We start from the raw sequence: 23,163 nt of genomic DNA, 5'->3' as shown, positions 1-23,163 counted from the left end.
TATTTTGATCTTCTTAGAGACTGTACAACCAGTGTTCACAATATATTAGAGAGGGATCCATGAAATGTAATTCACTGTGATAATTGCTATACTAACAGTTTGAACAAAATGCTATGGGAACCCAGAGGGGAGAAAAATTAATATTGCTTGGAAGGGTTCAGGATGAATTCACAGGTGAACTAATATCTGAGCTGGACTTTGAAGGATAAGTAGGATTTTTACAGGTAGAGAAACTGAATGAATAAATAAATGAATATTCTCTCTAAGCCTCATATTTTATAATTAGATTCTAACACCTGTGGGTAGATCCCTTGTGTGTCGCTTCCCATGTCTGGAGCGGTCCACCTTTCTCTATTCGGCTGAAACAAATGTTTCTCAGGTAGAATATATTATTTCTAAAGTCAGTCTAGTTTATCCAATAACTTCAACTTAGCCCTTCAATTCTGGAGCTTAGTTGTGGATGACCAATTCAACTATTTTATCATTGCATCCTTAACCTAAGTATTTAGCCATAATCCTCAGCAAAGCTGAAAAAAAGAGACACTGCTTCTTTGACCATCTACTGACAAAGTCCAATGAAGCCCAGGTATTTCTTGGAATATTTGTATCAACACATAATAGCTGTGATGCATCACAATGTAAACATTTGTGTGTTAGAACTTTGCCCTGCAATTATCTAGCCTCTTTTAACCACTTTAGGAAATTGGGGTTGGAGTAAAGAGATATCAGCTGTGGGGTATAGCAGGCGGAGGAGAAAGAGTGATGTGTTAGGTGACATTCCTTCATTTTCCCCTCTATCAGCTAAGAAAGCAAAAGGATAATTTATTTCTAGATACCTGTACAGAACTCTAGCTTAGCACCTGTCACAATGCGAGTTTGTTTACTTACAGGTCATCTCCCTCATCAGGCTGAGAGTAAACTTCTCATATTCGTCTCTGTAAAAATCTTCGTGTTTCCTGTACCTAGCATAGTTCCAGGAGCCCATTTGTGGAAAGAGGGAAGAATGGATTTGATTCATATGGAGGAATGGTTTTTCATCTTTTCCAGGTTATGGATTTCTTTTTAAGAAAGCTTATGAATGTTAAAGACTTTCATCCCAAAGAAAGAGATGTATGTAGGTACACAGTTGCAAAAATTTGTATACAAGTTTAGGGAGATCACAGATGTCTTGAAGGACATGGACCTCAGGTTAAAACTCCATGAATTGAGAGAGGGTAATGGCAAATTGTAAAACCACTTCTAATTTGTACTCTTGGTCAAACTAATATTACAGCTGAGGTAGGGCTACTAGACTCAACATATATTATAATTAGATGTGGAAAGAGCACCATAGCAAACATAGGTGGTGGTATCAAGACCAGTGTGAATAAGAACTTGTGCAGTTTGCATAAGTCTAACCCGCCTACTGTTGGGATGGGATGACCTAGAGATGTCTTCCTTTCTTGGTTTAATGCACTCAGGGGTTTCTATTTTCCCATTAAAATTTCTCCTCCCTAATCCACCCTTTGAATCCCTCTGGCATTTACCTCCTTTCTCACTGCTAAGTCTGCTGGATTCAAACTGATTGCACTGTATCTCAGGACTTGAAATCATTCTAGATCTTGAGAGACTTTTGTCTCCATGAGACTTCAAATGAAAACTCCGACTCAGACCAACCAACTCATAAAGTGCCAAAGTACTTCATCAAAGTGAATTAGATGCTTGATTATCAGATTTCGGCACTTTGAAAGATGTAAGAGGTGAGAATATTCTTAACTCAATGGCAAAACTATGGAAACAAATTTCGTCTTCAGAAATATTTGCTAGAACACGTTCTAAGGGTGAAAATAGACACATAAACACAATCAAATAAGAATTTGGTTACAATTTCAGCACAAATTTAGTCACTGCTATTTCCCACCACCATCAACTCTCCATTATTTTTTTAAAATTTATTTATTTATTTATTTTTGGCTGCGTTGGGTTTTCATTGCTGCGCGCAGCCTTTCTCTAGTTGCATTGAGCAGGGGCTGCTCTTTGTTGCGGTGCACAGGCTTCTCATCGCGGGGGCTTCTCTTGTTGCGGAGCACAGGCTCTAGGTGCGTAGGCTTCAGTAGTTGTGGCTTGCGCGCTCAGAAGTTGTGGCCCGCGGGCTCTAGAGCGCAGGCTCAGTAGTTGTGGCACATGGGCTTAGTTGCTCTGCGGCATGTGGGATCTTCCCGGACCAGGGATCGAACCCGTGTGCCCTGCATTGGCAGGCGGATTCTTAACCACTGTGCCACCAGGGAAGTTCCAATTCTCTATTATTAAGGAGTGCTCCCAAGGTGGGGCAAAGATAATTTGTGGTCTAAACGCTTTTTTGGTCTATGACTCGGATCTCTCTAGAAATTTTCCTTTCAGGTTTTGTGTTTGTTTAGCAGGTTCTCTAGAATGTACATGTGACTAAAATTATTTCAACAGCCTTAATTGTATTACAATGATGAAGATTCTGTAGATCTTGTGACAACACATTCCTCTCTTCTGTATGAGTTTGTTTAATTCCTTTTCAGTGGTTGATATTTGAACCTCTTTCATTGAGAGCAGAACCAGCTACACAATTCACTAAGGGCCTAAACAGGTCCAGGAGGGGTTAAAGAACACACCATCAATATAAGAACTGCCACTCTATTGCATAATTTACACAACCTTGTAGTTGAATCTGGGCTTCTTGTGACTTTTTAATCAAATAACTAGGGAATGTGATACAACAATTGGGAAGTAACGTAAAGAAATTCTACAAACTACTAAATCTGCTTTATGTTTTGTTCCATGATTCTATTGTAATTTTCAGTGAGAGGAAATTTCCAAAGGTTATATACTTAAAGTTTTACTTTTTGTTGTGCATAAAGTTTTATGAAGGTATACGATTTGGTGATAGGGTGGTTTTTAAAGTATAAAATAAGATTATTTCTAATATCATATAGAAGGAAGCAAATGAGATATTAATGACCAGAGAAGGAAATATCATTGGAACTTGAGGTAGCATGTAATTTACTAAAGACACAATGATCAGATAGTTATTTTTGGTAACCCTGAATATCAGGAAGATCATATTGTATTTTGTGATCAGAGCAGAGCAAACACTGTTTACTAATGAATTTATGTGTTTTCAGTCACTGAAAATTTAAGTACAAACTGAAAATCTGGGTCTCTATGCTATTGTGAAGCAAGACCATGAAAACTATCCATTTAAGCATTTTTTCCAAAAAATGTATCTCTGTAAAAGGATGGGAGGTGGAGTTAACCATTGAATTTTCAAATTCATTTAGATATAATCACTGCTTGATGCAGGGCTTGATGGAGTGGGGCCTGAGCTTAAAGAATCCTTGGAATTCTCAGTCTAGGTCAAGTCATTCTTTGGGAGACCCCTATTCACTTTGCTCTTACTTAATCAGGGGAAATCTGATTAACATAAACAACAAAGCATCAGTCCTGGGGGAAAAAAAAATCACAAAAGGGCAAAGAAGTGTTGAGGGAAAGGGGAAGGAAGAGGCCTTGCCAATTCTTGACTTGTTAATTAGAGTCAGAACAGCAATGGGGATTTCCTATACCCTAAGTTTGTTGAATGATTACATAGGTCTGGGGAAGAGGGATACACTCAGAGTGACTCACCCCATTTTTTTTTTTTTGTATTGGGGTTCTGCCTGGTGCATTGCAATTTCCTCTCCTCACATTATATATTGACTAACGGAGGGGGGAGGTCTCCAACAGGTGTTTACACCTACTCAGATTCAAAAGCTTTGGCCTAGGCCTTAGCCCGTTGGGCAATGTGGGGTTTGAATCTTCCTCTCTTAAATGAGTGGGACTCGGACCAGTTTTGAAGGGACTTCCGTTGGGACTTGTTACAACAGTGTACAGTGGTGATGTAGATTTGAGGACAGTTTCTTATTCTGCTTTGCCATCTTGGGGTGGTTCTGAAAAGCTTTCTTACCTCTGACAGGAAGAAAATGTTCACAGGGTTGATTACTACACAGAATGCAGTAAAGAGAATTGGGCAACCTGACTCAGATGTTCAGATGGAAAGATAGGTAGACTCCGATGACACAAGTTTAAATTCTAAGTCTGCAGGTAAAGCTTTGCAGAGGGACCCACCGCAGATACACCTGCACAGGGGCCTCCTTTGCTGACAGCTTCTCCTCCATGCCCACCACTCCAAGTCCAAATGAACTGCTCAAATTCCTAGGGGAAAGGCTCTATAAATTGTGCGTGTGTATACATATGTATGCATATATATATATATATATATATATATATATATATATATATATAAACACTAATTTTTAAGCTTTGTAACTATCTTTGTAGATAAAATAAGAGAAACTAAACCAACTCAAATAGCTTAAAAATGTTGCCCCAGTGACCGCTGGCATCAATATTCTACACAAGATTAAAATTACTTCCCAAGTAGCATACCCTGCACTCCAATTGATATTTTAATAACTTGATTAAAAATTTCTCAGAAGTCTATTAGAGTCAGGAAACGGTCTGCGGTGTAGGTGAGGATTTTCAGTTTTTGCAACGGAAAGTTTTGGCCGCCATGAACAGAATAGCAAAAACTCAAATGTGTTCTTCCCCCATCCTTGCCTAGTGCAAAGGTAAAAAAATGAAAACCGTTTGGAAGAATGGTTTTTAAGTTTGCTTTTTTCCTCTACAACAGTCACGTGGATTCATATGACTCAATTTTTAAATCGACTTTTATCACCCACACCGAATAAACCCGGCCATCCCAGCACAATCAGAAAGACTTAAAAAAAAAAATTTTTTTTTCAGCCCCTAAAGGTTGGGGGAGGGGGGAGAGAAAAAAGGGGAAAGGCAAAGGTAAGGGGAAAGGGTACTTTAATTAAAAAACAACCAATAACGCGAGGTCTTCAGGATATGGTCCGTCATTTCCTAATTAAGAAATGAGTTTGACAGCCTTTTGACCAACTCAATTCAGACATTGCTATGCAAACCCCAAAGGGATGGTGACTGTGCAAGCGACGACACTCCATTCCCCTGCGAGACCCCAAGCCTGCCCACCCAGGACGTTCCGGCTCTGGGGTCTTTCCCCTCTTCTCGCAGACGCCTCGGCTCCCCCCCCTCCCCAGGTCTATCTCCTCCTGCGCTCAGCTCGGCGCTGGGCCGGCCGCCTTCGGCTCGCCGCCACCAGGTCGGTGTAAATACCTTTTCCCTCCCCGGGGCCCCAGGCGCGGACACCTCCCAGCTTCCCTCCCTCCTGCCGGCGGGGCCCTTTCCCTGCTCGGGAACAGCAGCCCCAGGCCGCTGTTCGCAGGAAGCGAAGCCCTTGTTGATGCTGTTCCGTGGTGCGCCTCTCCGCCCTCCTTCGCCGCCCGGGCTCTTCCCCGCTCTGGGGCGCCCCCCCCCTCCGCGCCTGCGCAGTGCCCCGCGGGAGGCGGGGCTCAGATTCCTGTCAGCGGCGGCGGCGGCGGCGGTGGCGGCAGCGACCGTCAGTTTTCGCTGAGGAGAAGCACGAAACGGACCCGTTGGTTCTCCCCTTCCCTTTCCCCGCCCTGAACCCCCCTCCTGGCTCGCCGAGAATTAGTCCCCGTGGAGTTTCCCCTCCACCCCACCGCCGTTTCCTCGGTCCTCGGCTCGGTGGAAGTCACTGCCCTCGAGGAGGAGGCAGCGGCAGCCGCCCTCGCCTGCCGCCCCCGGTTCGGTGCCCGCGGTCCCGGAGAGGAGGTGCCGCCGCCACCGCCGCTCCCCCCCTCCCGCTGCCCTCGGGCCGGGCTGGGTCGAGCTGCGATGCCCTCGGACTTCATCTCATTGCTCAGCGCGGACCTAGACCTGGAGTCGCCCAAGTCCCTGTACTCGCGAGGTGAGTCAGGCTGGGGGCTGGGGCGTGGGGGCGGGGAGGCCCAGCCCCGGGGAGCCGGAGGGGTCCCGGTCGGGGGCGGCTGCCGAGCCCCTGCCGGGATGGCCTGTCTTGGGGGGTGGGGAGAGGCCGAGGAGGTCGGGGGTTGGTGGAAGGGGCCCGGGAGGAGTGGCGGCCCCTCCCCCGCGGAGCCGCCGGCCGCACGGGGCCCAAATGCCGTCGGCCCCCAGGTCTCTGCAGACCCGGTGGCTCTGAGCGCTCCTCGGCGGGTCGGGCCCCGCCACCCTCCTCGAGCGGCCGGCCCTGGCCTCCCCGGCTCGGGGATCACCCCGGACTGGGCCCCGCGCTGGGGCCGCCGCGATCCGGCCGCCGCGGCTCCTCTTACCAGGACCATCGTCCCCGGCAAAGTTGCCCCCAAACGGGTGGCGTAGCCTGTAGCGGGTTCTGGGTGCAGGGTCACCATTTTTCTCCCCCTCCAGGTTGTTTGTGCGCCGTCGTTCTACCCCCCTCTCCCTCCGGCCTAGTCCACTCCCTCCCCTTGTTGGGACGGCCCCCCTCGACCAGGCGTCCTTCTTTCCTCGTCATCTTATGGCTGGAAAGAGCCCGAATTTTCTTTCCTTTTCTTTCTTTCTTTTTTTCCTCTCTTTGCACTTCTGTGGCATTCTAATTACTTACTTCTGCCTCTGTTTTACAAAGAGAGGGGTGCTCTCTTTGGATTAGTTTTATTCCTCTCCTGTCCCAGGGGTACCGGCTCAGGCACAGTCGCTGTCCTTTGAGAATTTTCTCTTTCGTTGCCGTTCAAGGGCTCCTTGCAGGGAGGGGGCATCGGACACAGTTTCCCGTTTTAAAATTCTTTTGGCTAAGGCCTGAAGGGGATTCCCGGGATATAAAATATTAACACTTGAGCTGATCTCTACTGGGGTTAAATTCCTATACTGGACACCACAAGAATGTGTTAGAACAGGTTCCTTGTGCAAGGGCCATCAAACCAAAATGCTCCCACTGCACTCTTAGTCACTTTTTAAATCACTGGGAGGGGGCAAAAGACATAACTGGGCTATTAGCTATTCATTTTACCATGTTAAAAAAAAACATTGTGTGCCATTGTGAACCTCCTTCCTGAGAAATTCAGGGTTTCTTAAGTTTTTGATTTGATGTATCCATCCGCTGATTCCACCCCCCTGCAAAAAGGGGGGCTTCAGCTTCACATTCGTGTATTTAAAATCGTTGAAGTGAATCAGAGTGAGGTGGTTTTCTCTGGAAGGTGCTGGACTTTATAGACTGACGATTGAGTTTGTACACAGAGTCCTACTTAGTAACTGTAGCCATTGTCTGTTGCTCTGATGACTTTAGTTGGCAGTCACCATCCTGAAGTAGTTTGGAAATATTGTAGTTTTGAGTGTCAAAAAAGAAGAGACGATATCTAGAGGTGATTCTTAGAGAAGGGCTAATGTGGTACAGTTGGGTGCTAAAAATAGTCAAGACATTAACACCGTTTGTGCAGTAATCACCAGATAATTTTCCGTGAAACAAATGCTTTATGAAAATCTAAGTTTAGTATAGAGACCAGTGTAGAGGCAATTCAGCCTTCTTTTGCCGAGAATATATTCACAAATAGGGACTTTAGCTCTTAAAAATACGTGACAATTATATAAGAGATGTATGCTATCCTTGGCTTTTTTTTTTTTTTTTTAAGTCATTCAGCATAAAAAGTACTTAATGCTTTTTGTGTTTTTCAGATTCTCTGAAGTTACACCCATCACAGAATTTTCATAGAGCTGGACTATTGGAAGGTCAGCAAAGTGCCATTTTAAAGCATATTGTGTGAGTATGCAAAGGCTTTCTCTGAAATGGAGTTTAAATGAGAAAGTGTTAAACTTTGCAAACTCATACAATCTAGTTTTCTCCTAAAGAGCCTGATCCTTCTTTTAGAGCAGCTGAATGTTTTAGTGGATTTTGTGTGTTTGATGTCCTTGTTAGCTATTGTATCTGTTTCGAGAAGCCTTGGGAAAAAACCCCACAAAACTATTAAAAATTGTGTGTTGGGTGTTCTACTTTAAAATTCCATATCTTGATTCTAGTTTTTTACAAAACAAACTGAATATGAAAAGGCTCAAACATTAAGATCATGAACATAACTAAAAGAGTGACACCAAACACATATTTAGTTTGGAAAGTCAGAATTTAGAACTTTCATATGCTGAGCATTTCAGAATGGCATATTAATTATTTATTACAATAGCATTGATGTCATTACTCTTGCATCATTTTTAAGGATAAGGAAAGCCAAGTAATAGAGATGATGATTGAGCTATGCTTAGAAAAAGGGTTTTAGAAAGTTCTGGAAATGTTAGAATGTGTAGAATAATTTAAACAGCTGACAATTACTTTAGAAAACATTATTCTGTGTTGTTTTTAGCATTTTAAGACAAAAAAAGGACTACTTGTTGTTTTTGCAGTTTTTGAAGTGATTTCATGTATGTCATTTTTGAATCATGTAATCCTGGGAACTGGACAGCAAGGATATTAATTTTCCTATTATAAAGATGAGTAACCTGAGGCTGAAATTAAGAGACTTGGGGGGAAAAAATCATATGATAGTAGAAACAAACAGTGCTTTTGTGTTGTAGTTGGTGCTCTTTACCCAAAGCCAAGCTGCCACTGTAAAATATATATGTAACCAGTAACGTAAGCATTTTATGGTCCACTAAAAAAGGCCCTAAATATTTGTTTGACTTGAGTGTAGGTGTCAAGGGAAAAAGTGGGTTTTGTAATTAAGCTTAAATTTGAATACCAGTTTAGCTACTTGTGACCTTTAGCTCTGTGACCTTGGGCAAGTGATTTTACCTCTCTAAACTTTAATGTTCTTTTATAAAAATGTATATAATCTCAAGTTTAGTGAGCTAATGTGTATGAAAATGCCTAGTATAGTGTCTGGCTTAATAAATTTTTTTTCCTTAAGTATCAGCTAAATTGTTTTAACTATAATTTAAAGCATATAAAAGTTCTTAGATTAATTATTGATTATATTTATACTTATAAAAAGTCCATAGGTATATATATACCTATGGTATATATTAGTATAAAAATCAACTACAGTTTGAGGCAAGGGATTTTTAGAAGTGTTTCTTGGTGAAGCAGATTTGTTGTTTCTATTTGTATTGTTCAATTTGTGACCATGTTGTGGAGTTATATTTGTCTGTACAAAAACTCATCCATTTTCTGGGCAGCAAACCAGAGTGTTATAATCATAGAGATTATCAGGCAGGAGAAAGATAAGAAAAAAAAACGAGTGTTAATTATTTAAGCAAATATTTTTAACAAGTTGATGGAAATGCAGGCAACAATCTAGTATGTATATTTACATGTTTATGCCAAAATACTTTCACTAATTTTTCATTTTGGTTGAGAGGATACTCAGTTATTTAAAGTAAGACCACCCTTTATGGATTATATATAAATTGTAAAATGTATAAGTATCAAGTATGTCATGTTCTCTTATATCTTTGATACAAGGTATAAGAAAGTTATTTGCTTGTGTGATGAAAGGATTTAATCTATGTACCCTATTTCTATTTTCAACCTTTTATTATGGACATTTTAAAGAATACACAGAAGTGGAGAGAATAAAATGATGAACACATCATTTTATTTATTTATGGGTTTATGGGTTTATTTATTTATTTATGGGTTTGGTGGTACCCATCACCAAACTTTAATAGCTATCAAAGTATGTTTACTCTTGTTTTTTTAATCCTCTCTCCCCCTGCCCAAGCTGTATTATTTTAAAGCAAATATCAGACATCATAATCATTTCATGTATAAATACTTCTGTATTATAGTGATATTTTTTATATTACTGTTTAAAATACTCTATTCCAAGAAATACAAAAAATTCTAATTTATTTCAGCAAGATATAGTACAGCAGGAGGCTACTGCTCCTAGTGTATAAGAGCAATCTGTGCTAAGTTTGTAGGTTATGTGGTCAGACTTGGGTTCAAATCCTTGTTTGACGTTTGTGTGTGACCTCAGCTTAGTCATTTAATCTTTCTGTGCTTCAATTTTCTCTTTTTTAAATGGGGGCAATAATATTATCTTCATCAGAGGTGTTGTTAAGATTATTTGAGGCAAATTCATGGAAAGCATTTAACCTGGTGTATAGTAAGCTCTATAAATGTTAGCTAAATTTTAAAAATTAAATTTAAAATTTAAAAAATTTAAACAGCCATCTATATAGTTCTTACTGTGTGCCAGGAACTTTACAAATATGAACTCACTGAATCCTCATAACAGCTGTTTGAGATCGTTACTATTACCTCATTTCACAGATGAGGAAGCTAAGGAGGCTTAGGGAGTTTCAGTAACTTACCTAGAGTCACACAGCTGGTAAGTTGTAGAGCCAAGATTCCAGCTCAGGTAGCCTCACTTCAGAATCTGTGCTCTTAAGTACTATACTGTACTGACTCCCTACGATATATAATATGAAGTATTGTCTAGTAATGTTTATGTATGTATGCTTTACATCAATAGTCTAGGTTTCTTTTTTCTTTTTTTTTTTTAGCAAAGTATTTTTTTAACGGTTTAACCCCCCCCCCCCCCCCCCCCGCTGCGTTGGGTCTTCATTGCTGCACGCAGGCTTTCTCTAGTTGTGGCAAGTAGGGGCTACACTTCATTGTGGTGTGCGGGCTTCTCATTGCAGTGGCTTCTCTTGTTGTGGAGCACGGGCTCTAGGCACGCAGGCTCAGCAATTGTGGCACACGGGCTTAGTTGTTCCGCGGCATGTGGGATCTTCCCCGACCAGGGATCAGAGCCGTGTCCCCTGCGTTGGCAGGCGGATTCTTAACCACTGTGCCACCAGGGAAGTCCAATAGTCTAGATTTCTATCTAATAACTAAAAAAGTCAGCCCAGTGTGAAGGGAATTTAATTATTATCATACAATTTGTTAAACTTTTTAGAGAACACAGGTTTTACAAATTACAGTTTTTTGTTTTTTGTTTTTTTTTAAGGACGACAAGGTTGGAAAACCTACAGTTGGGTATTTAGCTTCAAAAATAGATTTAAAATCTCTTTACTATTCAGTTTGTTCGCATTTATCTTTCATATCAATGCTGGTCCTTCTACTCCCTCTCCCCCTTTTCAAGAATAGGAAATTAGTTTCTTTTCTTTTTTTTTTTTTTTTAACTTGAGATATAGCTGACATATTACATTATGTTAGTTTCAAATTCACAACAATGATTTGATACGTATATATATTGGGAAGTGATCACCATAATAAGTCTAGTTAACATCCATCACCCTACATAGTTCTGCTAATACCGTTTTATTTAATTTGGTGATTGCCTGACAATGGGAAAAGGGTCTAGCTATTTAATGTAATGATATGTAGCCATTAAAATAATGTTTCTGGTGACCCCATAATTACATGTGAAACTCCTAATAAAATAAGTAAATAAAAGATATTGTTGCAATTATATTAAAAATAGCTTGCATAGAAAAAAATCCTGGACAAAAGTATATACTACAGATTTTTACTTTTTGATTCTAATTTTGCATTTTCCCTACCTTCTTTAAAGAAGGTAGTTTGTATATATTTTTAAAAAAATAAAATGGTTTACACTTACAGTGTTCAGACTTTAAGGCTAGGGTTCTACTTTGGAGTGCCTGGAAAAAATGTTCAACTACAGGGAAAAAATAAAAGGTGCCATTTCTTACACTTTCTGTATTAAAAAATGTTGATTTTGGCATATATAGTTTGCTATATAAAAACGGAGATTAAAAATTAAACTAAATAAGCAAATAATAACAGGTCATTCTAGAAATACCTATAGAGATGTAAGATAAGATGGTAGAAAAATCAGATAAAACAGGAAAAATAATATAAGCAAATTGGAAGGACTAAAGTAATAAAAACAGTGGATTAAAAATTTTAAATGCTTTTAAAAGTGTGAGTTAAGAAATTACATGTGGGACTTCCCTGATGGCGCAGTGGTTGAGAGTCTGCCTGCCAGTGCAGGGGACACGGGTTCGAGCCCTGGTCTGGGAAGATCCCACATGCGGCGGAGCAGGTAGGCCCGTGAGCCACAACTACTGAGCCTGCGCGTCTGGAGCCTGTGCTCCGCAACAAGAGAGGCCGCGATAGTGAGAGGCCCGCGCATCGCCATGAAGAGTGGCCCCTGCTCCCTGCAACTAGAGAAAGCCCTCGCACAGAAACGAAGACCCAACACAGCCAAAAATAAATAAATAAATAAATAAATAAATAAATTTATAAAAAACAAAACAAACAAAAAAGCTTTCTTCCTTTGCCTTCAAAAAAAAAAAAAAAAAGAAATTACATATGGATCAACTTAAAAGAAAATATGAAATATTACATTGAGTTAGGGGAAAATAAACTTTTTTTTTTTAACTACTTTCAATCTGTTTGATGTTGTACCATGCATAATTTTACTTTATAGTTCATAAATGAAAATCCTAAAAATAGTAACAGTTTTTTTACTGATTTTATGGAATATTTCTGAATTGCCATTAAGCCTGATTTATTTCTTTCCTAGGGCCTGTGTTCGTAAGGTAGTTAGGCCATTAACTCTTACATGATGAAATGTATGAAGATATCTTACTAGAAAGGACTTTTTGAAAGTATTCAACTTTAAAAGTAATCTATTGGATTCTTTTCTTGTTTAGTATCTATAATATTCTCTGTTGGTCCATACCTAATAAACTAAAAATATTATTGAGGAAATAATTATGGAAATGAATTTCAAACATATGACAGAATCATACCTAGTTCATGCCAACTTTTTGTTTCTAGGATCCATCTCTCTCTGATTTCCTGTCATTTGTTTTTGTGTCTCTTCCTAAACTCTGCTTTTTTAATTTTTATTTTTATTCAATACTGGAATTCTATTGCTTGTTACAATAAGAGGATAGAAATTCATATTTAATCAGATGGTCCTTGGTCTGCTCTTGATTCATTCTTGACTCTACTGTATTAATTCCAGGAGTCCCCTAAAACTTGAAAATGGTAGTACAGATGAACATTTCTTATTGTGATCAATGTTATATATAAAAATAGCCACTTTTTATTAGAAAAACTTGACCCATCAGATTATTTTCTATTAAGAATAACAGGTAATTAGAAAAAAATAAAGATCAAATTAATCTGAGATATCAGATGGGCCTGATTATGTAGTGACAGAGGATAATTCTGCTAACTTTATGAGAGGTAAAAGACTTTCTTCAGTAGATATGTTGCTTATTATCTTATGCTCTTTTCTTGTTGCTAAGATTTTATTTCAAGTTGCGTGAAAGAGAGTCACGTCTTTTATTTCCTGTTGCCTTAATAAAAATCAAGGTTAAAAAAACTAATGAGGTATAATACACTAATTATAAACATGTATTTGAATGAAAAGGTAGAAATAGTCTATGGATTAACTACAGGTAATGATTTCAGCTTCCAAAAGTAAATAAAACCTGATGTTGTGATGAAGGATCTATATTTTTGATGGTTTGAACTAAAGATGTGATACATGAGATTTTTCAGTTACTTTTATTTATTCTTAATAACTTAAAAATAGATTTTTTCTCTTGCTTTTATTTTTAATATTTACTTGATAAGTAGGTACTGATTATTACTGCTGGCCAGCCATGAATCCTTATCACTTCTTTCCCATTCAGAAATGTTATTATTAGTCCTTTAGTAAATTTGGTACTTGGTTTTGAAAGTGAGACAAGAACAGAAAAGTTACTAATAAATAGTGAGCCAAGTTGATTACTCTTATCTTTATAAATTTAGTTTTAGTTTTAAAAAATCTATGTAAAGCAGTCTTTGTAGGACATGTCAAAAGAAACAGTGTTGGTAAAGAGAAGAAAGAATAATAAATTCAGTGTTAGTAATAATTGAAGTCATTTTTTGAGCAATTTGTGTGTACCAGCATTTTACAGATATTTTCCACGTTTAATCCTCAGAAAAGTCCTGTGAGATAGTATCAGTATCCCTATTTCATAAATGAGGAAACTGAGGTACAGAGGGATTCACTAATTTTCTTAAGGTTACATAGCTAATGGAGGAGGCTGGTATTTGAAACTTGACTATTTTACCGCAGAGTTTTGAGTTTATACTTACTTTCTTACAATACAAACATTTGATAATTGGCATTTACACTTAAGGCCCTAACAAGATTACACCACTGTTCAGATGGTATATAAAGAGTACTTTGTGTAGATTTCTTTAGCTTAACAGTTCCCATAAAGTAAGGAGAGAAATTCTATAAGCCACACATAAAAATCAGTAAAGATTATGATGATGACCCTTTTTAGGAATATTTTAGCACTCAAAATTAGCAAATCATTTCCTGGCTTTGGTGCATGCCTTTAAGATTTAGCTGAAGCACACTGCTGGTTGAACCACCTCTGTTTTGACTGTTGATGGTGCTCAAAAGTGAAAAGGAAGGGGAAGGGTAAGCAAGCCACCACCTAAGGAGAACTGCTTTAAAAATGGAAGATGCCATGGGGCTCTTGATTTCTTTGGCAGTAGTTTTATGGAAGCATAGAGGTCATTGCACCCTATTTCTGCTGGTATGTTTCAGAGCGTAACTAAACCTGAGAAGAGATGAGCAACAGAAAAAGCACTACTCATAGAGCATTGGGAGTTCTATTTATTGTCGTGGTTGGTGTTTGTTTCTGAACTTCCTGAAAATTCTGTTAGGCAGTAGAAAATTTGCGTTTTAATTCTAGTTAAGTCTTGAGACCGTGTGGAAAATCATGTAAGCATTCCTTTTCTTCAGCAGAGACATTGTCATCAGTCTTGCTTACCTAAGAGTTGTGAGGAAGAATAACTGAAATAATGTTAGAGGATTTTGAAAACTATGAAATGCTATACGAATAGTGATATTTTGCATAAGGCCCTATTAATTTACTTTGGTTCTTCTTTCCACTGTCTGTCTCTCTTTTTTTTCCCAATCTTCCCATTCTACCCATGTCTCCATTTTCTCATGGTACTCTCTACATTTTGCTTGTTGGTTCTGCTGTTACTTCTTGTATCCTTTCTGTCTTTCCCCTCTCTTTTAGAAAAACAAACCATCCTTATAGAGGTACACAGGTACACCCATTTCAAGTGTTCCTTGAGTTTTTAACAGGTATATACATGTGTGTAATCACTACAGACAAGATACAGAACATTTCAGTCATCCCGTTAAGCTAAGCTACCTCTTGATCTTCTGTAGTAAATTCTGCCCACTCCAGCCCCTCAGGAAAATTGATCTGTTTTTCCTTACCAAAGATTAGTTTTGCCTTTTTTTAGAATTTTGTGTAAATGGATTTATACAGTACACACTATATTTACAGTATACAGTGTGTACTCTTTTGTCTTTAACTTTTGTTGTTCAACCACCATAACCTTCTAGAAAGGAAAACTAGTTTTTTAAAGGACATAAAGTTAATACGGCATTTTTTATTCTTTTATATATTCCTATTTTCTATAATGTAGCCAAGTGTAGTTTTTTAGAGATGATTTTTTTATGCTTATGTGCAAGGTTATAGGTTGCTTAGTCATAATATTATTATAGTTATAACATAGTAATAATATAATAATAATATTATTATTCATTCACTCAAAGTGAATTCACCCATATATCCTGGCCACATATTGCTTATAGTTTAGTAAAAGAGATTGTATGTAAATAAACAGTGATAACACAGAGTTTTAAAGGGTTTTGTAATTCAATCTGGAATGAAGAATGAAGTTAATATGAAGTTCCTATTTGTTAATAGGAAAATACTTTTGTGCAAAGTATACCTGAGCATATAGTTTGCCCCTATACTTAATAACTGTAAAATGAAGTTTAAAACTTTAAACTTTCTTTTTAAAATAGTTTAAGTCTTCAGAGGGTTATAGAGTTGAAGAGTATGTAGGTAGGGGGTATGTACTTATTTGTACTCTGATTATTTCTGTAGGTTAAGCATAAATTAGGTAAAAACAATATGAGCTTTCTGTCCCATGTAAGTGAGTACTATCTTGTGCTTAACTGTAAAAATACTACTGTAAATGGCAATTAATGATAATAAATTAATGTTCACAAGTTATAAATTTATAACTTGTGAACATTATAGGCTCAATTTATAAGCGCCTAGATAATGGGCAGTTATAAGTACTTTAGAAACACTGTAAATCAAAAGTTTACTTGAGTACGTTTTTATAAAATTGTATTGTGACCTCCAAGACTTTTTTCTATATTCCTTTTTCATTTTTATTGTTAGGGCATACTCTCTAGACTATTAGGCTAATGTAGAGTGAATGAATGGGAAATATAAACGTATAGTTGAATTTTATAATTTTAAAATTATTTTTGAAGAAATTTTCTTAGTTTATTTTTACCTATAATGTTGAGTACAGGATGAAAATTTATATATAATATTTGAATAACATGCTTTGGATAAAATTACTACTTAATTCCTTTAAAAAACTCATTGCTTAAAAAAAAAAAACTGGGTAATGAAGTAGTTGAAGAACAGAAAGTAATTAGTTAACCAAATTACTACTCTGTTATAGTAAACATAAATAACATGTTTATAGTGTATAGTAAATAAAAACTAAAAAATAACTTTCTTGAGACTGTTTTTCAATCAAACTTCACAAGAATGGATAGAATCAACGCTGTAAATTCTGCTCAGAAAAAGAAATTTAGTGCATAGTGAATTGAGAACAAATAAACAGAAGAGTTGAAATTGAAGAATATGAAGTTTTTCTTAGGAATTAAAAGTGGTAGAGGTGGGCTTCCCTGGTGGCGCAGTGGTTGAGAGTCTGCCTGCCAATGCAGGGGGCACGGGTTCGAGCCCTGGTCTGGGAAGATCCCACATGCCACGGAGCAACTAGGCCCATGAGCCACAATTACTGAGCCTGCGCATCTGGAGCTTGTGCTCCGCGGCAGGAGAGGCCGCGATAGTGAGAGGCCGGCGCACCGCGATGAAGAGTGGTCCCCACTTGCCATAACTAGAGAAAGCCCTCGCACAGAAACGAAGACCCAACACAGCCATAAATAAAAAACAAAACAACAAAAAAAAAACTGAACCAGTATTAAAAAAAAAAAAAAAAAAAGTGGTAGAGGTAATAATAAGTAAATCAAAGTCCCACTTATTTATCTGGCTTGTGAATAGAAACCCAGTTTCAAAAACACGCATTACTTAATAGCTGTGTGATTTTAGGCAAGTTACTTAACCTTTCTTGACTCAATTTGTTCTTCTATAAAGTGGAGATAGTAGACTCATATATTTGTTATGAGGATTGGATGAGTTAATATTTCTAAAGAACTTGGAATAATGCTTGGCACACAGCACTATATAAGTATTTGTTAAATAAGTAAAATAAAATTTATATCTACAGGTAAGTTATTTGGCAAACATACTTACTCAAGATGTAGCAAGAAACCAGGATTTGGGCTTCCCTGGTGGTGCAGTGGTTGAGAATCTGCCTGCCAATGCAGGGGACACGGGTTCGCGCCCTGGTCTGGGAAGATCCCACATGCCGCGGAGCGACTAAGCCCGTGAGCCACAGCTACTGAGCCTGCGCGTCTGGAGCCTGTGCTCCGCAACAAGAGAGGCTGCGATAGTGAGAGGCCCGCGCACCGCGATGAAGAATGGCCCCCACTTGCCGCAACTGGAGAAAGCCCTCACACAGAAACGAAGACCCAACACAGCCATAAATAAATAAATAAATAAAATATTAAAAAAAAAAAAAAAAAGAAACCAGGATTTTATTTCTATGCATAAGCTTCTGAACACCCAAATCAGATGTTGCTAAATTTATATACTAAGGTTTAGGCATTCACAGCACTATGTTGTGCAGGATTAATCTTCCTAAAATACAAATCAAATCATATTGCTTACTTAAAAATCCTGTGATGGTGTCCATGGGCTTTAGGGTGAAATCCGCATTCTTAAAAGACTTGGTTCCTGATTATCTTTTTATTTTAATTGAGGTGAAATTCATAGCACATAAAGTTTATCATTTTAACAGTTTTTAAAAATTTTTTTATTTTTTATTTTTGGCTGCGTTGGGTCTTCGTTGCTGCGTGTGGGCTTTCTCTAGTTGCGGTGAGCGGGGGCTACTCTTCGTTGAGGTGCGTGGGCTTTTCGTTGCAGTGGCTTCTCTCGTTGTGGAGCACGGGCTCTAGGCGCGTGGGCTTCAGTAGTTGCAGCACACAGACTCAGTAGTTGTGGCACGCAGGCCCTAGAGTGCACAGGCTTCAGTAGTTGCAGCTCATGGGCTCAGTAGTTGTGGCTTGTGGGCTCTAGAGCACAGGCTTAGCAGTTGTGGAACATGGGCTTAGTTGCTCCACGACATGTGGGATCTTCCTGGACCAGGGATCGAACCCATGTCCCCTGCATTGGCACATGGATTCTTAACCACTGCGCCACCAGGGAAGTCCCCATTTTAACAGTTTTAAAGTGTATAATTCAGTGAGTTTTAGTCCATTTACAGTGTTGTGTAACCAGCACCAGTATATAATTCCAGAACATTTTCACCACCCCAAAAAGAAGCCCCTTACTCATTTAGCAGTCATTCCCCATTCCCTCCCACATCCCCAGCTCCTGGTAGCCACTCATCTGCTTTTTGTCTCTATGAATTTGCCTATTCTAGACATTTCATATAAAAGAAATCATATAATATGTGGTCTTTTGTGACTTCTTGTTTCACTTAGCATAATGTTTTCAAGGTTCATTCATGTTGTAGCATGTATCAGTATCTCATTTCTTTTTATGGGTGGATAATGTTCCATTAGATGGATACATACTACTATGTTTATCCATTCATTTATTAGTTGATGGACATTTGGGTTATTTTCGCTATTATGAAACATTTGTGTACAAGTTTTTGTGTGTACAGGTGTTTCATTTCTCTTGGGTATATACCTAGGAGTGGAATTGCTGGATCATATGGTAACTCTATATTTAACTTTTGGAGGAACTGCCAAACTGCTTTCTGCAGTGGCTGCACCATTTCACATTTTCAGCAGCAATGTATGAGGGTTCTGATTTCTCCACATTCTTGTCAACACTTACTCTTATCTTTTTGATTATAGCCATCTCTAGTTGGGTATGAAGCAGTCTCCTGTGGTTTTGATTTATATTTATCTAATGACTAATGATGTTGAGCATCTTTTCATATGTTTATTGGCCATTAATATATCTTCTTTGGAGAAATGTCTGTTCAAGGCTTGGCTCATTTTAAAATTGAATTATTTGTCTTTTCATTGTTGAATTGTAAGAGTTCTTTATATATTCTTTATACAAGTCCCTTATTAGATATATGATTTGCTGAAATTTTCTCCTGTTCTGTGAGCTGTCTTTTCACTTTCTTGGTAGTGTCTTTTGATGCACAAATGTTTTTAATTTTCTTGAAGTCTACTTTATCTTTTTTGTTGTTGTTGCTTATGCTTTGTGTCATATTTAAGAAACTGCTGCCTTATACAAGGTCACAAAGATTTACACCTATGTTTTCTTCTGAGAGTTTTATAGTCTTGGCTCTTACATTTAGGTCTTTGATCCATTTTGAGTTAATTTTTGTCTATGGTGTGCAGTATGTGGTGTGTCGTTCTTTTTCATGTGTATATCCAATTGCCCCCAGTACTATTTGTTGAAAAGACTATTGTTTCCCTTTGAATGGTCTTGGCAACCTTGTTGAAAATCAGTTGACTATAGGCATATAGGTTTATTTCTGGATTCTCAGTTCTTTTCTATTCATCTATATGTCTATTCTTATGCTAGCAACGCACTGTCTTGATTACTGTAGCTTTGAAATTGGGAAGAGTGAGTCTTCCAATTTTGTTCTTCTTTTATACGATTGTTTTGGCTATTCAGGGTCCTTTGACTTTCCATTTGAATTTTAGGATCAGCTTCTCAATATCTGCAAAAAAGAGAGCTGTGATTTTAATAGGGATTGCACTGAATCTGTAGGTCAGCTTGAGGAGCATTGCCATATTAATAGTATTCAGTCTTATCCTCTATGAACGTGGGATGTGTTTCCTTTTATTTAGGTCTTTAATTTCTTTCAACAGTGTTTTGTAGTTTTCAGAGTATAAGTTCTACACTTTTTAAACATTTAAGTATTTTATTCTTTTTAATCATTTTTTTAAGTGTTAATAAAATTATGGAAATAATTTGGAGAAAGGTCTCTCAAAACTTAGGAGAGCTTTAGTATTTTTTTTTAATAAGTTTATTTATTTATTTTTGGCTGTGATGGGTCTTCGTTGCTGTGCACGGGCTTTCTCTAGTAGCGTTGAGTGGGGGCTACTCTTCATTGTGGTGCGTGGGGTTCTCACTGCAGTGGCTTCTTTTGTTGCGGAGCACAGGCTCTAGGCGCGCAGGCCTCAGTAGTTGTGGCTTGTGGGCTCTAGGGCACAGGCTCCGTAGTTGTGGCTCGCGGGCTCTAGAGCACAGGCTCAGTAGTTGTGGCCCACGGGCTTAGTTGCTCCGCGGCATGTGGGATCTTCCCTGACCAGGACTCGAACCCCTGTCCCCTGCATTGGCAGGCGGATTCTTAACCACCGTGCCACCAGGCAAGCCCGAGCTTTGGTATTAAAGTACTAGATTATGCGTGTGTTCAGGAAATGAAACCGAAACCACAGTAAGGTAATTGTACAATATTAGAATCAGCCATGATTAAAGCTGCAGTAAACCATAAAGAACATTTAGTAAAGTCCAGTTTTGTTTAAAAAGTTATACTGGATGGTATTTTTCTCAAGGACAGGGACTATACCTCACATTCTCTTAGCATCTGGCACAAGCGCTTATATCCAAAAGGTGCTTGAATGAATGAATACCACATCCAGAAAAGAAGGAAGGAATGGTATTGGAAGTGTGAGAGGATTGTGCTTTAGTTATATACAACCATGTAGAAAGCTTTAATTGGAATAATAATTGGATTAAAATGATTATAGGTGAAAACCTAGACCTTTAAAAAATTGGAACTATTTAATCGGTAAAGACAAAGGTTTAGGTAATTAAGATGAAAATGGAGGTGGATTTGTTCACTAAATCTGGAATACTCAAATAAGAAGGTTCTCTTGAAGCTTGACCACCTTCACCCATTTCATTCATAACCCTCACCTTCCCCCGCCCCCACAACCCCCAATCTGTTCTCTGTATCTTTTAGTTCAATTTTTAAGAAAAAAATTTTTTGATTACTCAGATAAGTGAGATCATATAGTATTTGTCTTTCTCTGACTTATTTCACTTAGCATAATGCCCTCAAGGTCCATTCATGTGTTAAATGGCAAGATTTCCTTCTTTTTTATGGCTGAGTAATATTCTTGTACGTGTGTGTGTGTGTGTGTGTGTGTGTGTGTGTGTGTGTGTGTGTATATAGGTGTGTATCACATCTTCTTTATCCATTCATTTGTTAATGGACACTTCTGTTGTTTCCTTGTCTTGACTGTTGTAAATAATGCTGCAGTGAAAATGAGGGTGCAGATACCTTTTCAAGACAGTGATTTTGTTTTCTTCAGGTAAATACCTAGAAGTGGAATTGCTGGATCATGTAGTTCTATTTTTAGTTTTTTGATGAATCTTCATACTGTTTTCTGTAGTGGCTGCACCTGATTGGCATTCTTGAGCACAGGAATTGATTATATTTAAATAAAAACATGTCAGTTAAATGAGAGAAACACTTAGGTGACTGGCTATAAACAAATACAATATGAAGAGTCTGACTGTACTTCATTTTATTGATTAGGACAACTATTTCTGTATATTTAGTTTAATAGCAGCAAAATACTGCTTCTGCTATTAAACATATTTGTTATATTTAAGAACATATTGACTTTAATATATTGCTAAACATATAAATGTTTTAAAATAAAAGCACTGATGCAATAACAATATGTTAAATTTTTTTTTTTTTTTTTTTACTCTGAGTTAACAGAATCATGTTCTTTTTTTGTTGTGGAGCATGGGCTCTAGAGCACGGGCTCAGCAGTTGTGGCGCATGGGCCTAGTTGCTCCGCGGCATGTGGGATCCTCCCGGACCAGGGATCAAACCCATGTCCCCTGCATTGGCAGGTGGACTCCCAACCACTGCGCCACCAGGGAAGTCCCTATGTTAAATATTGATAAGGATATAAAAAGATTTTCAACATCATTAGTCATTGGGGAAATGCAAAGCAAAACCACAGTGAGATACCACTTCACACCTAGTAGGATGGCTATAATCAAAAAGACAGATAATAATAAGTGTTGGCAAGGATGTGGAGAAATCACCTTACACACTGCTGGTGGGAATATAAAACAGTGCAGCCACTTTGTAAAATAATCTGATAGTTCCTCAAAGAGTTAAACATAGAGTTACCATATCCAGCAATCTCACTTCTAGATACATACCCAAGAGGAATGAAAACATCTGTACACATAAAATATACATGTATATTTGTATACGTATGTTCAGAGAAGCATTGTTCATAATAGCCAAAGTATGGAAACAACCCAAATGTCCATCAACTAATGAATGGATGGATAAACAAAATGTAGTATATCCATTTAATGGAATAATATTTGGCCATAAAAAGGAATCAGTTACTGATACATGCTGGAACACGGATGAATCTTGACAGTATGCTTAGTGGAAGAAGCCAATCATGAAAGACCACATACTGTATGATTCTATTTATATGAAATCTACAGAATAGACAAATCTAGAGAGGCAGAAAGTAGATTAGTAGTTCCTGGGGTTGAGGGGAGTGAGGGGGATTATAGTTAAAGGGCTTGGGGTTTCTTTTGAGAGTGATACAAATATTCTGAAATGTATTGTGATGATGGTTGCACAACTCTGAGTGTAGTAAAAGCTAAGTGTCCACCAACAGATGAATGGATAAATAAAATGTGGTATATACATACAGTGGAATATTATTCATCCTTAAAAAGGAATGAAATTCTGATATCATCTTACAACATGGATTACAGCATATGAAAACATATGCTAATTGAAATAAGCCAGATACAGAAGGACAAATATTGTATATTTCCATGAGGTATTTAGAATAGAGACAGAAAGTGGAATAGTGGTCACCAGGGACTATGGGGAGAGGGCAATGAGGAGTTATTCTTCATTAGGTACAGAGTTTATGTTTGAGGCAATGAAAAAGTTCTGGAAATGAATACTAGTGGTGATTGTTGTACAACATTGTGAATGAACTTAATGCCATTGAATTGTAGACTTTAAAAAATGGATACAGCAGTAAATTTTATGTATATTTTACCACACACACAAAATGTTAAAAAAACAAAAAATAATTTTAAGACTGAGATATACTAACTTTTTTTTTTAAGTTATTGAGACAGACG

General features: G+C 38.1%; 1 protein-coding gene and 1 long non-coding RNA gene across 9 annotated transcripts in view; both read left to right on the top strand.

Annotated features, from left to right (window-relative positions):
* The window catches only part of NFAT5 (nuclear factor of activated T cells 5), a gene marked incomplete at its 5' end in the record, with an annotated part of 207,370 nt that overhangs the window by 79,618 nt on the left and 104,589 nt on the right, over positions 1 to 23,163 (top strand). For 2 of the 8 annotated variants that reach the window (XM_082369764.1, XM_082369763.1), the window contains 2 exons: positions 5,470 to 5,836; positions 7,573 to 7,626. The exons of 3 other annotated variants lie outside the window; for them this stretch is intronic. In XM_082369764.1, coding sequence (XP_082225890.1) covers positions 5,764 to 5,836; positions 7,573 to 7,626 — 127 coding nt within the window. 3 more of the 8 variants (XM_082369766.1, XM_082369765.1, XM_082369768.1) reach the window with 2 other exon arrangements.
* LOC309617570 lies at positions 7,664 to 17,567 on the top strand. Its single transcript, XR_014238052.1, has 2 exons — positions 7,664 to 16,597; positions 16,934 to 17,567. It is a non-coding gene; the product is annotated as an uncharacterized lncRNA (long non-coding RNA).

The sequence above is a fragment of the Balaenoptera borealis genome, assembly GCF_965194805.1.
Source record: "Balaenoptera borealis genome assembly, chromosome: 19".
NCBI classification, from domain to species: Eukaryota; Metazoa; Chordata; class Mammalia; order Artiodactyla; family Balaenopteridae; genus Balaenoptera; species Balaenoptera borealis.
This window is presented reverse-complemented; position numbering and strand designations above follow the sequence as displayed.